This window comes from Zootermopsis nevadensis, unplaced genomic scaffold (genome assembly GCF_977971745.1).
Source record: "Zootermopsis nevadensis isolate Lab colony 2312 unplaced genomic scaffold, Znev_1.0 Znev_ptg000019l, whole genome shotgun sequence".
In the NCBI taxonomy this organism is placed as follows: domain Eukaryota; kingdom Metazoa; phylum Arthropoda; class Insecta; order Blattodea; family Termopsidae; genus Zootermopsis; species Zootermopsis nevadensis.
In genome coordinates this window covers 10,771,012-10,786,783 of record NW_028259151.1, presented here as the reverse complement: position 1 = coordinate 10,786,783, position 15,772 = coordinate 10,771,012, and the positions used below count along the sequence as shown (strand labels likewise).

The 15,772-nt window shown below is 38.1% G+C and overlaps 1 protein-coding gene across 2 annotated transcripts in view; it reads left to right on the top strand.

Moving 5' to 3' along the window:
- Positions 1 to 15,772, top strand: part of hob (bridge-like lipid transfer protein family member hobbit) — a 48,634-nt gene that overhangs the window by 8,843 nt on the left and 24,019 nt on the right. For both annotated transcript variants that reach the window (XM_087351316.1, XM_022086573.2), the window contains exons 7-21: positions 235 to 351; positions 472 to 688; positions 2,506 to 2,791; positions 3,558 to 3,733; positions 4,565 to 4,704; positions 5,284 to 5,449; positions 5,754 to 5,897; positions 7,261 to 7,447; positions 8,837 to 9,005; positions 9,652 to 10,022; positions 10,489 to 10,661; positions 12,050 to 12,214; positions 12,302 to 12,502; positions 13,464 to 13,657; positions 15,234 to 15,367. In XM_087351316.1, coding sequence (XP_087207442.1) covers positions 235 to 351; positions 472 to 688; positions 2,506 to 2,791; positions 3,558 to 3,733; positions 4,565 to 4,704; positions 5,284 to 5,449; positions 5,754 to 5,897; positions 7,261 to 7,447; positions 8,837 to 9,005; positions 9,652 to 10,022; positions 10,489 to 10,661; positions 12,050 to 12,214; positions 12,302 to 12,502; positions 13,464 to 13,657; positions 15,234 to 15,367 — 2,840 coding nt within the window. The remainder of the gene's footprint in view (positions 1 to 234; positions 352 to 471; positions 689 to 2,505; positions 2,792 to 3,557; positions 3,734 to 4,564; positions 4,705 to 5,283; positions 5,450 to 5,753; positions 5,898 to 7,260; positions 7,448 to 8,836; positions 9,006 to 9,651; positions 10,023 to 10,488; positions 10,662 to 12,049; positions 12,215 to 12,301; positions 12,503 to 13,463; positions 13,658 to 15,233; positions 15,368 to 15,772) is intronic.

Genomic DNA, 15,772 nt, shown 5'->3' with positions numbered 1-15,772 from the left:
GGGCGCAGGCACTGAACAGGCCATACCTGGGGTCAAAATCCAGAACAGAATTCTTCTGTCATACAGAGAAGTTTCTCTCTCAACATTATATTTCCTGTTTCTAGCTGCAATGGTACGTCAGCAAGTTGGCTGTTCATAAGAAACAAAAACTGACACCATCATCACTGTTATTATTAATTTTCTGTCAACCAAGATGAATAGGTATCTGATTCTATGCATTGTTGTCCATTCCAGTTGCAGGATGCCGTTCTGAACACGTACATTCGTCTCGACACCCTCACTGTTACCTACAGTCACAAGGACATTTATTCCTGGGTTCTTACAAGTTTTCCCAACATTTATAATGCACAGGTAAATATTAACTCTGATTCTTATGTAGGCAAATCATTTATTTATTTTAACATTTATGACATGTAACTTTAACACTTTGGTAATTTTGAATTCTGTTCACACACTTGGTCATTTGTGCAGGAAATGGAAGACGAGGTGGTCTTACTAAGACGAGAAACTGCGGGTCCTGCAAGAACTTGGCTGGATAGTGTGGTTAGCCAGTGCCAAATAAAAGGCCTTGTGGAGCTGTGGGCTGTGTCTGCTTTAATACGGCTGTCAGAAGATGCCCACTGTGCCTCGGTTGGTTTCAGCCATTCAGACACAAAATTTATGCTTGAGAAACACTCAGATGCACGAGGTAACTAACATTTCTGTCTCTTTATTGCAGACCTAGTTGTGCATTTACTTAGTATTTGAATCTCTGTTTGCTTTGACTGTCTTTTGATTGCATGGGGACAGTGTTATATTGTTTACATCATCCCTACACATTGCTTGCTAGGAAGTGCATGTGATCATATATTGTCTGTGCTTGTACAGTCCTAATCTCAGACTCAAGGAACAGTGCAGTGTAATGTGAAAGTGCATGTAGTGAGCGTGTTTCCAGTGAACTTGCAGTTACCAGGTATGGCAAATAGTAATCGTCATAGGCCCACACAAGGCCATGGTTAGAGTCAGTAGGTAATAGTTGAATATTTCTTAATTTTCACATATCATATTTCCTGCTAGCCCTGTGCCTTCAAGATTACCATGTCCTATTTCTGTGCGTACGTTCCAATGTATCTCTGTGCCTATTTGGGAAATCTTGGTTGTTTGTTTGTGGTTTGTTTAACAGCACTGTCAGTAACTCAGAATTTGTGCTGTCATATGATTGGTTAATGAAAGAAAGTGAGGAAGGTAGTGGTAGTGACCTAATTTAAGCTACTAGTCCAATATTTTCCTGAGTTTGTGGTAAAGCTTAAGTAGAGTTTTTCAGTATTGTACACCTCTTTGGATATTTATTGCTTGAAACCCATAATTTGTGCAACCATGAAATGTAGAACGTAGAGATGAGGTACCTTCAAGTTTGTGTCTAGAGGTTTTTTATGCGCACCACCTGTCATGCATTCATCAAAATGATAAAATTTTGTTGAAACCAGTGAAAGATGACTTGTGGCTGAATGTCCCAGGAGTATGGAGTAGACCTTGTGATTGTGAAAAAGAGTGCATAGGATGGACAGGTCGATCCATTGAAACATGTTTGGGAACCGGAAAAATGTGCGGTAGTGGAATGTAACATTTAGTTTGGGCATTGGCTCAAATTCCAGGAGACTAAAGTAATAGCCAAAGCATCAGGGGATATGGATCCAGAGGTTGAGGATGTGGTTGCACCCAAATAATGGTTTCCAAACTTCGCAGAATGTTGAACCCCATCATCAGATTTTCACAGATCTCTGATGCAGAATAGAAGGGGAACAGACCTCAGAAAGAGCAGGTACAGGTGTATCATCATTCAACAGGTTGAGGAACGAGGTCTGAGATCTGGAGTGGGACAAATGACTCCTCAGATTGTTTGCCCTCTGAATGACCTCCATGCCAGTAAGGGAGAGGCATTATATTGACAGGTTGGAAAATGTGCTGGGGACTCATGGCTATTTCCCACATCAACCATGATGTTGGAGACTGAGCAGTTGCTATTAAGACTTGCGTATTAACAAGCGAGTTACATCTGTTCAACAGTTTCATCAACTGGGGGATTTTGTCACTATACAAACATCCAGTCTCCAAAACCTACTTTAATTTTTTAAATATTTCTCTTTGTTGGAGGTTCCTTGTGAAACTGATTCTGTACCTTCTGTATGTTGTAACAATTTATTTAGTCTCACTGAACCAGAGAACGCACTTGGCTTGCTTGACATGCGTAGTCATTTTTTAACAGGCAGTGCATCAACGACTCTACTGAGCACTGCAAGAACTACAGATATTTGGATGTTGTATTCAAAACTTATGGTTTGCTGCATCCTTGTAGATTTTGTTTTGTGCTTCTATCATGTATTTTGTGGAATAAATGTTTGAAATGGTGTACAGTGTTTTGAATAATTCTGTATAGTTATATTGTGTGGTCTTGCTTCTGATATTTTGTTGCTGTAGAGAAGTGTGTAATGCAGATATTAAAATATGTTCTGCATATTTTTGTAGAATATGGGTATAAGTGGCCATTTCTGGGGTTGCTGCTAGGAGGATGTCGCTGGAGTACGGAGTTACGAGTCGAGTCTCTCTGGTGCAACCTGGGGAAGTTTTCACAAGGATATGACACACATGTGTTGAAGAAGTACCACACTTGGGGCACTCCTTTGTTTCTTGGTGTGTTCCTGGTCAAGCTGAGTAGTCAAGGCACTGCTCAATTAAAATTCAGTTCTGTGCTCGACACAGTTCGTTTTGAATGGAGTCCACCATTTGGACAATTCATCACTCAAGGTTTCAGGTAATTCATTTATGGCAGAATGTCCAGTTGCGAAAGTTTTCATTTGTTTTTTATTGTAAGTATATGATGGGAGTAGATACTTAGAAACAATACCCTATGCATTTAAATTGCATATTTTGGAATAGGTGATTAATAACAAATTGTGCTATTTTGAAGCTAAGCATTTTTAATTTATATATATATATATATATATATATATATATATATATATATAAGGTGTTATTTAAATTGAAATTGATACTGAATTGTGGAAAGTCATTGACCCTCCCAAGGTGATTTTTCTGTGTTTGTAAGTGGAATATTTTTGTAAAAGTGTGTATTCTTATGAAATGTGCATGAACTATTCAGAATAATAAAAGTAGAAGATAATTTATGATGCCCTATGCTCCACTTAGGAGTTACAGGAACTAATTGAAAGAAGATGATTTATGAAACTGAATTTGTACCTTGTGAATGCTTCTTTTACCAGCATGAAGCATTGCTTACTTCATAATTACTGCCACTAGATCTAAAGTCTCATATATTTCATTACTAGTGTCTAAAGTGGACAATATTTCCTCATCGCCATATATCTCCTCTTTGACATGTCTAGTAGATGTGAACATGTGCATGCGTTCTGCATATGCACGCACGTACAATGATGAAAACACTGAACATATCTATGAATATCAGTTTGTGCACCCAAACTTTTGTTCTTCTTCTCAACCTTGTCACACTTTCATGGGCTGCTGGATAATGCCCTGCATATGTATTTTGCTATGTGCAGGTGCATCCATGAGTACAAAGATGCAATAAGGAGAAGTCGGTCTTATCAGAAGGGTGTTTCAGCAACCATAGAGGCAGCCACTAGCAGTAAAATGGATGTTGTGAAGTGTTTTGAATCCTGCATCATAAATGTCACTTCAAGAAATGTTAATGTTTTCTTTATTGCTGATAAAAGAGGTTAGTGTACATGTGTGTGTATTATTAAGCATGTGTAAGACTCAAATTATTAGATGAGATTGAAAACAAATCATGATCTTTATTCAGTTGTTTAGTTTTGAACTTCAAGAATTTTCAGATAAGTAGACTCCTATCTGAACTGATTGGGAAATATATTTTCCTGGCTAATACGCAAAAATGAAAGAAAAATGTGCAAATGTAACAAATACGTAAGACATACACTACTTAAAATTTTGAAGATTTACTAGTAACAGAAAGGCTTTTATATAACATTTAATACAGCACACACCAATTATTTTTTAAAAAAGATCCTAATGGATAGTAATAAATTTCTGTTGTCATAATCTTCAGGTTTTAACAAAAATTTATTTATGTTAATACATTAAATAATGTATCATTGTTGTGTTAATTCCTTTCTTTTTAAATGTTCTAACTTTTACAAATGGTTTACTAAATTAATTTTTGTTTAAAACACATAGAGCCTTGTTTATTTGCCCTGGATAATCGGAGTCTATCGTATCTCCTTTTCCTTTGCGTAGTAGAACACAGAGTACTGATGAAGCCATGTGGTCCCTTTGCATGCAAAGATGAGAACCATTATTACAAGTGTCATTTAAAGAGCAACAAAACTGAGAGTCAAGAAAAATGATTAATCATAATGGTGTGTCATTAATAAATCCAACAAAAAGAACACATATTAGTTTAATTATAAGGTGTTACAATTTTAATTAATGACACAGAGGAAGTGAAAGTTAAATTTACATTTGTCCAATTTGCTGTGCTGTTAGGTTAGTATGTTTTTAAATGTATATTTTTTTTTTCATTTTTCAGTTTGTGTTATGGTAAGAGTTGACTCTGCATCCATTGAGAATATGACATCAAACACAGTGATGGCTCTTGAAGGAGCGAAACTTTCTTCCATATGTCCAACTAAAACCCAATACACATGTCTGAGGTCTGAAGAAGTGAAGGTAAGTCGTCAGTGTCATGGAATCATTAAACCTGTGAGACTGGTTGGGTTAATTAAAATGTGTTTAAGAGAAACATGTAGTGAAGTCCATGTGGGTTGACCATTTGTTTGTTGCATCATTTCATACTTTACTGCCAGTGCTTTACAAGTTTTATTTAGAACATACCATGAGGAATGTCCTAGAAAACTGGAAAGGATTGGAATTGAATGTGACACATTAGCTTCTATTTCATGCTCTATTAGATGCTAGTAAGGAAGATGATCTACAAGTAATCATACTGAAAACTGAGTACATGTTCATATCTTGTCATTATAACTAATAAGTCCTCTGAAAATGTGGCAAAATTGCATTTATGAGAAAATTAAGAGCCAATTACCTTTGGAAAATGTGATCATTTAGGTCAGAATCCTTTTGTCTTCTTGCGCCCTACAAAAAGAACATTTCTGTTGAGTGTCATATTTATCTGTCTGAATGTATTTCCTGTTGTGATTTGCCTTTAAGTGCTTACAAAGGATCGCAGTTGTTCAGTTTATCTTTGAAATTGTTCTCTCAGGAACATTATGTGCTGTGCTGTTGCAGCCATTTGTGGGACACACAAAGCTGGCAAGGGTCACTTATGTGCATAAGAAGTCTGATCTCAGAGTGCAGCTGCTGGATGAAGTGCAGGCTCAGTGGAGTACCAATTTGCACCTCAAACTACTAACACTCATTCAAGAAGTTGGTGAATTTATATCTGGCATCAAAGGTATATATATATATATATAGAAATATGTATGGAATGTTTTTTGGTTTGAAATTGTGGGAGGATGGACGGAAATGGAAACTTTGTGTTTCACACTCAACGATTATGCAAACAGAAAGCAAGAACTTCTTTTATGTGTGTTCTTACAAATAAATGTTTGAGTTTTGCGCCTTATTCTAGGTGGGAAAACAATGGTTCTTCAAGTGTCTATGATACGCAACATGTTAAATTTCAGCTAGTTTTCAATCCATGTTGTGTTTTCAGTACGATGATTTGAATTATTCTGTTAACTGTGTTTACTTTGCAGCCCTTTCAGCTTTATCTGGTGAGTTCAATGTACACAAGTCCAGGATCCATAATCCTATGCACAAGAGCTTGAATTTACAGGTGAAGGGTCAAGTGAGATTTGGAATCACAATTTCATCTAGACACTGTATGGATTTTACTTCAGGTCTGTATGTTTGCATTAATTGTTTATTTACATGAAGGAGTAAGTTAAGCACATGTTGTGTGAGAATGGTAAATGACTACATGGATTGTATGTAAGAAAAGTCAGTGGTAAAAAAATATGTGATTGCTTTGGGGGGGGGGGGGGGGGGGGAGAAGGTATCGCTCATGCTCATTCTTAACCTCGGCACTAGATACGGGTGAGTGGTCAGCAGAACATCCCAGCCATGCTTTACCCCTAGGAAAGGATCCCGGTACCCATTGGACATTCGGCTGGGTGGGCCCCAGAGCCAGTCTGGACGCACAGGGTAGAGGGGGAAAATCCTCAGCCTTTGTCGGGCATTGAACCTGGTCGTCCAGTCGTCAGTCACAGTACTGGCCGAGCTACCTGGATGTGTGTGTCAAATGACAAACGTGCAAAATAATTCTGCAACTAGTGAATGCAGTGCCTGCACTCTCATATAGTGTATTTTATTTGTAATGGTTTCTGTCTTGTGTTTTCTGTTTTAAAGCTTATTAAATGGGCTGGTAACAGTTGTGCTGCAATAGAATGGGTATGGCTTAGTGGTTTTCATTATAGTAAACAAGTTCATTGGCACCGTCAAGTGGTCATGAGAAACGTTCCATAAATTGAGAGAACTTTTCTGACACCTTTGTCATAATAGGTGATTCATAACTATCTTCATCATTTTGTGTAATTTTTTACACTGGCTGTATGTGTACTTTGTTCCTGGAGATATTTATAGCTGGTAGTCTGTAAGGGTGCTGTTAACCCATCCTTTGTGCCTCCGTCTAATCAAGGAGAAGAAAGTCTGTATTCCAGAATCTGCAGCTTGTGTCAGGATGTCTGAGTAAACAGTTGTCTGTGCCCCATCCATTGAGAGGCATGCCAACAAACACATGGTGACAGTGTTACTACTAACTGTGAAAACTTCAATCTCCTTGTGAAGTGCCATTTAACTTTTTTATGAAATTCACCAGTTTAAAAAAAAATAGAAACAGATAAAAGCACAGCAACTCACTATTCCCTCAAGATATATTTTTTGATATGTGCTGTTATTTTGGAATCGTATGTTAGTGAAACTGATAGTAGAGGCAGCTTTGGTCAATACAGAGAGGATGGAGTGACATGAGCAGACATGACGTTTATATGTTTTTTACTTTGTCGCAGAGAACACAGAAGTCAAATTATAAATGTTTAATTATGGTGGATTATTCAGTTTTATGCTTGATTTTTCTATGAGTGATAAAGATGAAAGCAGGTGTGTCAGTACGTATACAAGAATTAAATTAACGTGTGGCTAGTTGAAGTGGTTAACTCCTGCAATTTTTAAGTGGTGATTGAGTGTGGTTTTTTTTTTTTACAGATTACATAATAGGTACAATGAACAGAGAAAATCTTGCAATACAGGCAATGTCAGTGAGAATAGCCATAGACAATAAAGAAATTTTCTCTATAGATGACTTCCAAGTAGCAAAGATTTTGGACAGTGAAGAAGTTAGACTTGAAAGGAAGAATACCGAAGGTTTTATTTTACCTTGGAATATAACTTGGTAAGTTCATGCAGGAGCATACAAATCATATTATATCCCTTGTGTTTTATACGGATATGTAAAAAATTTGGTATGTGGAAATTCCCTACGAAAGTTATTCTGTCAGTCATTAATTTCTAGTATATCTGCAGTTCTCTGTTTGTAGCCAGTTTTGTCAGCTGCATCATGTGGTTTTATGTATATGTAATTTATATTTGTGTAAAATAAGTAAAAAGTAAAGCTGTCCCACTGTGTGCCATGTAGGCGCTTGGGGGGTGGGAAAAGAGATGTGGTATAGTTCCTACTCATTCTTAAACTCGACACAAGATCTGAGAAAAGTGAAAAATACGTATGGAGAGACTACAGATCATGTTAAGACGAATAAGGAATGGTTTGAGACCTGATCAGGAGTCAGGCAAGTAAGTTTATTACCACCAGCGTTACTTAATGTTGCAGTGAACAAAGTCTGTAAGAAAAACATAGAAACTATGAAAGAGTCAGATTTAAAAGATACTATACATACAGATGACATAGAGAGAGAGAGAGAGAGAGAGAGAGAGAGAGAGAAAGGAAGATGTGAAGGAACTAGAGACAAGACTGACCCAGTGGAATAGAATAAGCAAGAATGTGGATTGGAAATAGACCAAGAGGAATCAGTATTGTTAAAACTTGAGAAATGGAGGGGAAAAACACAACAGTGAAAGTAAATGGAAAAGAGTTAAAAGAAGTAGATAAATTTGTTTGTTGGGAAATATAAAAATTGTATAATTTAGCTGAGAGTTCATTATGGAATAAATATATAGACAGAAAATGTGCAGTTGCAGTTGCACTATTACAAGTCATGAATGCAGTTACTAAGTTAATTGGTTTTGAAACCATTTATAAGCTAAATGTGCGAGTCTGTCGAATAAGGAAAGCTGTAATTGTGTAGAAATGCTTCCTTTGTGTCAAAATAATATTTTCAGATTTGAGGATCTTGAAGAGAAATATTATGTGTCTTTGTAGGTAATATATTCATAGCTCTGGCAGTAGCACCAGTTTTTGTGCTTCACCACATTTCAAAGTTTTCAGTTCATTTATGTTTTAATAGAAGTTTTTACAGATGGGTCTGCAGATAACTGACATGTTGGATATAACAGAAAACAAATGTGATTGCTGTAAACTGAACAAGAGCAGAAGTGAAATAAATTTGGTAGAGAGAAGAGTTCTTTTTAATTTGTGTACACAAAAGGAATTCTCTCATTGCAAGATGAGCACTGCACGTCGTGGGCTCCGGATCGGTTGGCAGACAAACAGCACTTTGATTAAATTTGTTAATGGCTGAGTTGCACTCATGACTTATAGACTGATTCATGTTGTAACTAAGTTCTTGCCTCTTTACAACACTATTCAATACAGTTGTTCTTACAGGAACTTAACCATCAGCTCGCTAAAAGCCTGCTTTCCGTATGAACACAATTTTTCTGAGGCTATTCAGAATGAGCTTGTGAGTGTTGTGAAGTGGCTGAAGTTGGTGCATAAGAAACAAAGGCAGCCTTTTACGTCAGATAGTCCTCTACCACCGGATCTACTCATTAAGGTAGACAATCTTCAGCATTAAGTAATTCACTTTTAGTTTTGATTTGTAAAAGAAAAAAATGTGTATGGCTTCGTGCTTAGTCTAGGAAGCGGTGACTATACCACTGTCATTTAGTGACTGAAGAACTAATTGTGAAGTAGTCTGGTCTCTAGGCCACTGTTCAGCCTGAGAAGGGTGTTGGAAGTTGCTGTTAAACTGGATCTGTGAGAAAGAATTTGTAAGAATTTGAAGTGGATTGATTTGGCATAGGGTGGGGCTTCGGTTTTTGCTTTTATGTTAATGGTATTAAGTCAGGGAGTGTTTGGTGGCTGGGGCATACAGCACATATAAGAAGATGCGGAAGTTGTTCAGCATTTTGGTCAGGTAACTGCAAGACTGCTTGTGCAACCTATGTATAGGTGGCAGTAATACTAAACTGGGCTTTAGAGATGTAGGACATGAAAGGGCAGAGAGTGTTCAACCGGTGTCCAGTGGTGGATTTTTGTGGGCATGATAATTAACCTTTGAGCTTAATAAAAGTGGTGAATTCCTTGACCAGTTGAGGAACTTCTAACTTCTCAGGAAAGGGATTTATGTTAAAGTACTGTATTATTTATATATCTGTATAGAGAAAGATGTAGGGCTAATGTGCATTTCTTCTTACCAGGTTAAGGAGTTCCTGTTTGAGATGAGTGATGACCCATTTGAGGTGCGCCTTCGAGACAATTACGAGTTGCTGGAAGATGAATATAAGGAGAGTCTGAAAAGGCAGAAAATGCTGGATGTGAAGGTTGCTGAACTTTGCAAGGCTCATCTGCTGCTACCAGCAGGCAAAGTGGAAGAGTTGTATGCAAGTCTTAGCAAGCGGAACACAGAGATCTATGTTCAGCGATCTAGGCAGATGTGTCGTGCTGCACCTGCCAGAACCAGACTCTTTGCATGGCTTATGAATGATGTTGAGATTCTCACACTGGCTGATCTGTCTGTGCATGGTGCAGAGAATGTTATGAATACTATGACAGAAATAGATCCTGACAGGTTAGGACTGACCATATTAATTAAAATTGAACTAATTGAGGAAATAGTTGGTCATTTACAGTAGTGACAGTTGTCATCCTCTATACCCTTTTGGGTTATGACAGATTATCCCTCTTTCACATGACCTGTTGTTATTGCCATGTAGAGTCTGAGCATTGATATAATACATGCATGGGTCATCTGTATGTTCCATTATGTTTTAATAAAATCCTCTCGTACTGTCAGCCATGTAAAATGGTGGATCAGGGCATCTCGCACCCTGAAGATGAGGACAGAGATGGTTCCTGAAATGTCAGCAAGTTTGTCATAGTGGATTGTAGAAACACTAGTGGTATAATGCACCAGTCCTGTATTCATAGATGTTGCTGCTGATAGTACAGCCATGTTATACTATAAATGGCACAAATGTGTGTAATCCAATGGTGCTCTTGACTCACAGTTACAGCACACTACATGTCTGTTGCAGCCCATGGCCAGAAGAGGGTCTGGAGTTTACAACCCTGTGGTGTCGTTCAGTGTGTGCAAGTTGCAAGGAATGGAAGTTTCAGCTGAGAGACTTTCCACAACCGCTGTTGGACATCAAAGATTTACACATCTGGGGCAGACTTGTGGGAGCTGAGCAGGAAGCTACACGGAGAGGTAGTGAGCCATGCTGTTGTCCCAGAGATCTTCTTTACTGTTCCTGCTGATGTGTTTATTATTGTGAATCAAACCATAGATATAATGTTTTTAGTTATATGGAGTGTTGCATTTAAAATGTGACCCTTACTATGACGCATGAACTCCTTCATGCACAAAGCTATGTATAATCAGTGACAGTATTGGATTCTTGCAGCCATATCCCATTGTTGCTGTTTATGCACTGCTTGAAATAAGGTAGAGCCATAATTTCAGCTGTTTTGCCACTCAGTGAGCACTTTTCAGAGACAAGCACTTCCCATGTCCAAATGTCTGTTACGGGTTGGCTTATTGTTGTCTTATTCAAGTTGAGTCACCCTGGTTGCAAGGCCACTTCTCATTCTGGTTGCATGAAAGCTGTACACGTGCAAACATGGTGCATTCTCAAACATTACTTTGCATCAAAGCAGTCTCCCATTGTTTATGAAGCATTCCACACCAGAATACACATGCTATCCTCGTGCATTCTTTGCGTTGTATATTTAGAGGCATTAAATCCGCCTTGTTCGGTAGTTCTCATTTTGGACTCCAGATTGCAGCACTAAAATGTCTACCTCAGGACTTTCCTTATTCATCATTTTGTTATCACCACTCATAGGATATTCAAAAGTATGATTTTGAGGTCTTGCAGAATAGCACAACCTCCACATCAAATTTCATCCAAATCCGTCCAGTGGTTCTCGAGTTGAATCAACTGGATGGCCGGACAGACACTACCGGCTTATAATGCATTCTTGCTGTGTACTTTATGCAAAGAATGTATAATAATGCAAGGTCAGAATGTTACATTGTTAATTGAACTATTAGTTGTGCTACAAGGTGCAAGTTTCTCTTTATTTTGGCTGTCTGAGAGTGTAATTTTGTTTTCAAGAACTGTCACCTAAGCACTGATCATGCAGCAAAAGTGAAGTCAGGTGTTAAGGCCATCTTGTACGAAACCTGGCGAAGACAGCAGGCGTGATTCAAATGATAAGTAGAACTGTGCAAGTGTCACTGTGTTGTGGTGAGCTGAACTCCCATTTGATGCCCCCATCTTCAAGAGGAGCTGACTAAATAATGGCTTCACCTCAGTATTTCTCCTTCAGGATATTGGAGCAGTGGGATGCTCTGTGTTGTGTGTGGTGGATGTTTGGCCAATATGGGAGCAATTAGAAGAACTTTGGTCTCTTCTCAGAGCTGACTTTCTCCATTATTTTTGAAGAGATGTAATGAAACAGATGGAATAAGAGAAAGTCAAGAAGTTATTTCCAAAAATGTACCCAGCTTCCAGATATTGAGAGTATAGTTTCAGAGTTACTGCAATTCTGTTTCTTGGTAGTTTGTACCTTTTTAAAATTTCATGATTCCAGCAAAACGTGGTGTTGTGATAGAGTTGGGCGAACCTTGGGGAGATGCCACGGTTGAAAGAAGCATGACTTCGCTCAAGTTCTACCATGATTTAAATTGTGAAGTTGAACACTACAGTTATGCATTTGGTCCATGCTGGGAGCCCGTTATAGCTCAGTGCAATCTTAGTAAGTTTCCTATGGTTTTATGACTAAGAAATGTAAAATAAATAAGGCGTGTGTAACTGGTGGCTGACATTTTATTCCTCACTATAGGCTTTGAGAAAATATTGACACCTTCACAAGATCCAAGTCCGCCATTGCCATTCTGGGACAAAATGAGGCTCCTTTTCCACGGACGTCTGACCATGTGGGTCCGCCAAATGACGGTACTGTTACATGCGTCTCTTGATCCTTACAATACTACTGAGGAGATGGAACTTACATGGAGTGAAGTTGCCATGGATTGGACTAATGGTAAGCAGTAAGATTAGTATGGAATTTATTGTGCTGTTGCATTCTTAGAGATATGTGGTCTGATAAATAAAATGGCACAGTTTGGAGTAGCTTTAACGAGATACTACATTACACACTCATTTTACTCTGTTGATGGATTTCTATTATTCACAAACAAGTCATGATGTTTATAAATTTTTAATTGTCTATGTAATATAAATGGGTAGTATAATTTATCTAGTGTATGTAATGGGTGGATGTATTTGTAATGTTTCATTGCTTTATGTGAAACCTTTATTTATTTTTTGTCAGATCTTGATAAGAGTTTGAATTGTACTTGTATAAATGTATTGTATTGTTATTATTTCTTCCATATCCTATCCATCATCATGTGACTAACTTAATAATCCATTGACTGTAATAAAGATACATGTATGTATGATAGTCCATTTGTTATGAGAGATATAAAAGATGAGCTGAATCGTACAGTATCCACAACAATTTTTCCTGTTGCTGCGCTAGTGTTGTTTTGAATTCTTGCAGCAAAATTTACAGTTGGTAGTAATGACCGCATACAGACTGTCTGTGTGCAGGCTTCGTCTTGAAGTGGAGTGTGATAGTAATTTTTCAGGTATCAGCTCTGTTTATATAGGGTGAGCGTTTAAACAGACACAAAGGTTACTAGTTTGTGAGGCAATCAATGTGATGCCTGTAGTGTGATTAACTTTGAAATACATTAAAATCATAAACAGTGGGGCCTGATAATTCTGAAGCAAGACATTTTTAATGTATGTATACTATGTTGGAATACGCCTTACAACTCATATTACTTATTGTCACCTGTATCTCCAAGATTATCTCAGACTCACCATTATGAACCTTTGTTGTGTAATTGGGAATATTTTAAAGATTTAAATTTGTACTCATTTATGATCAAATCTGTGTTCTCTAATTGTACATGTGGTTTCTACTTTTTGTCCAGCTAAGGTGGTATTCAAAGGTGAGCTGAATGTGTACGTGAGAACAGCCTCAAAGTATGATGACTGCCGTCTCCTGCACTTACCAAATTTGAAGCTTACAATTAAATTGAACTGGATGTGTCTGGGTGACCCAAATGATCACCATATTGTGATGCCTTGTGCTCCAGACAAATTGCCTGAATATTCCAGCAATCAGGTAACATGGAATATTGTGTGATAATAAACGCATTATACAGCTGCAAGGCTACTCGTCTTCCAGGGTTCCACATGCTTTCATCTGTTTACCCCTTACCTTTCTTCCCTCTCTTCAAATTACCTTTGATCCTGTTTTATTCATATGAATAAAACAATATTAAAGGTTACATTTCCATGTTTTAATTTGTCAGCTTCTTTACAATCTGTTTTGACCAAAGTTTTTAGTTTATTAATGATGTTGTATCAGCTGCAGACATTGTTCAGTGTTTCATGAGTACATTCAGTAGGACAGAGCAATTCTGGCCCAGGATTGCCATTCAGGGACTGGAAAACTGCAGACAGCTGCGATTCAGGCACCTTCCAAATTCAAATTATAAATGTTACTGCTTAAGTCAACTTCTTTGTTTCTGTTATGGTTTTCCTTTGTTTTTCCACTTCAGTACTGAGTTAGAACCTTGACATAAGCTGAAGTGTTAACTGCTTAATCAAATTTCCCAGTTTTTGTTGTGATTTGCCTTGTGTTCACCATGTATACACTGAGTTGGAAACTTAATATAAACTGAAATGTTACTGTTTGAGCCAACTTGCTTGTTTTTATCTTGGTTTCCCTTAATTTCTCTTGGTGAATGCAGAGATGAAACCGCTCCACTTAGCACAAAGTGTTGTGTAAAACTGCAGTGTTGACCATAGATAACTCTTTTGTTAGTATTATAATTGGCATATTATCAGTAACAAACTCTGCCTCTTAACTGATGGTATGGTTTCCTTGTTTACATAAAAGCCTGTTCCTAAGTGATGGTATACATTTCCATTTCCATTGGAGAATGTGTAATAATCTGTTGGTTCAGTTCCATCCCAATACTTTACCCCATCTGACCCATACTTGCACTAAATCTAACGTTTTATAATGTTCCTGAAACTGCTTTTGTTGATCCCAGTCTACAGAGGCTCTTGAAATTTTAATTCCAAACCTCATGTCCGTTTTCCATTGCTTTGTTTGTTCCGAAGAACCTGTTACAACTGGGACTTCATGTAGCAGTTTGTAAAGTGACAGTTTTTGCCAGGGGGGGGTTATCGTGCCCTCAGTCCCCAATGTGGAGGATCCCTGTGTCAGATGCTTGCAACTGCTTCTTCAGGATATTCACACCTCCTGTCTGTATCTGGAAGCTGTTTCCTGCATGCACATCCTGATGATACAACATGTTGTGGTAGCAAGGGACTCGCCCACATAGCGAGGGTAGCAGAAAACTGTGCACTATAGGCAGATGATTATGTTGTGTTATTCCTTGGCTTGAAAAAATAAGTGTGCCTGTCTGTTTCATCTGTGTTATACTGTAAACAATACTGATAAGAAAATAAATTGCACCTAACAAACGACCACGTTCTTATGCTTAATGAAGAAAGCTGATGTATCTGAATCAAACGTATATCTCTCCCTCCTTTTATGTCTGGAATTTCAGCTGATTTGCACTTCCAATTTCTCTCCAGTTTTACTGGCTGTGTTTTCCCCAAAGGCTTTCTTTGTATGGAATGTTCATGTATAATTTATTATAGTGTTAATAAAAAATTTGTTTCAGGAACATGATTCTTTTCGTTCTTTTCGGTCCCAAAATCTAAACGTAAGCATTGCTTTGGAGACCAAGTCAGTGGGGAATCGAACCCCAGCAGAATTTGATTGTCCTGTGGTTCTTCTGTATGGCAGTACGCTAAGGTAATCTTCTTATCGTAAGAATCAGCCAGGTGGCCATGCATGCTTTACTTTTCATGTCAGTTCTCGCTGTAATGTTGAAGATATAACTAAGCAGGATTCTAGGTTCTCACAGTGATGTGTATGAAGAAGGCTGCCTTATGGGTTGTAGCGCCACGTAGTCTGGTAGAAGTTACCGGTGTTTTAGAGGTCCTCGCTGTCTCCATATATTCAGAGCATTGAGTAAGCCGCGTGCATGGAATTGGTTTGAGAGGAAGGAACCTGTCAGTTAAAGCAGAACCTTGACCAGACCAGTGGGGATTGTCATGATGGGGCAAGGCCCAGGAGCCAATAGGGGAGGGGGGCATACCACAGCCTGGTTTTGAGGATGGCGGGAAAGAAGATGTAGGGGGAGAAAATGGATGGAAT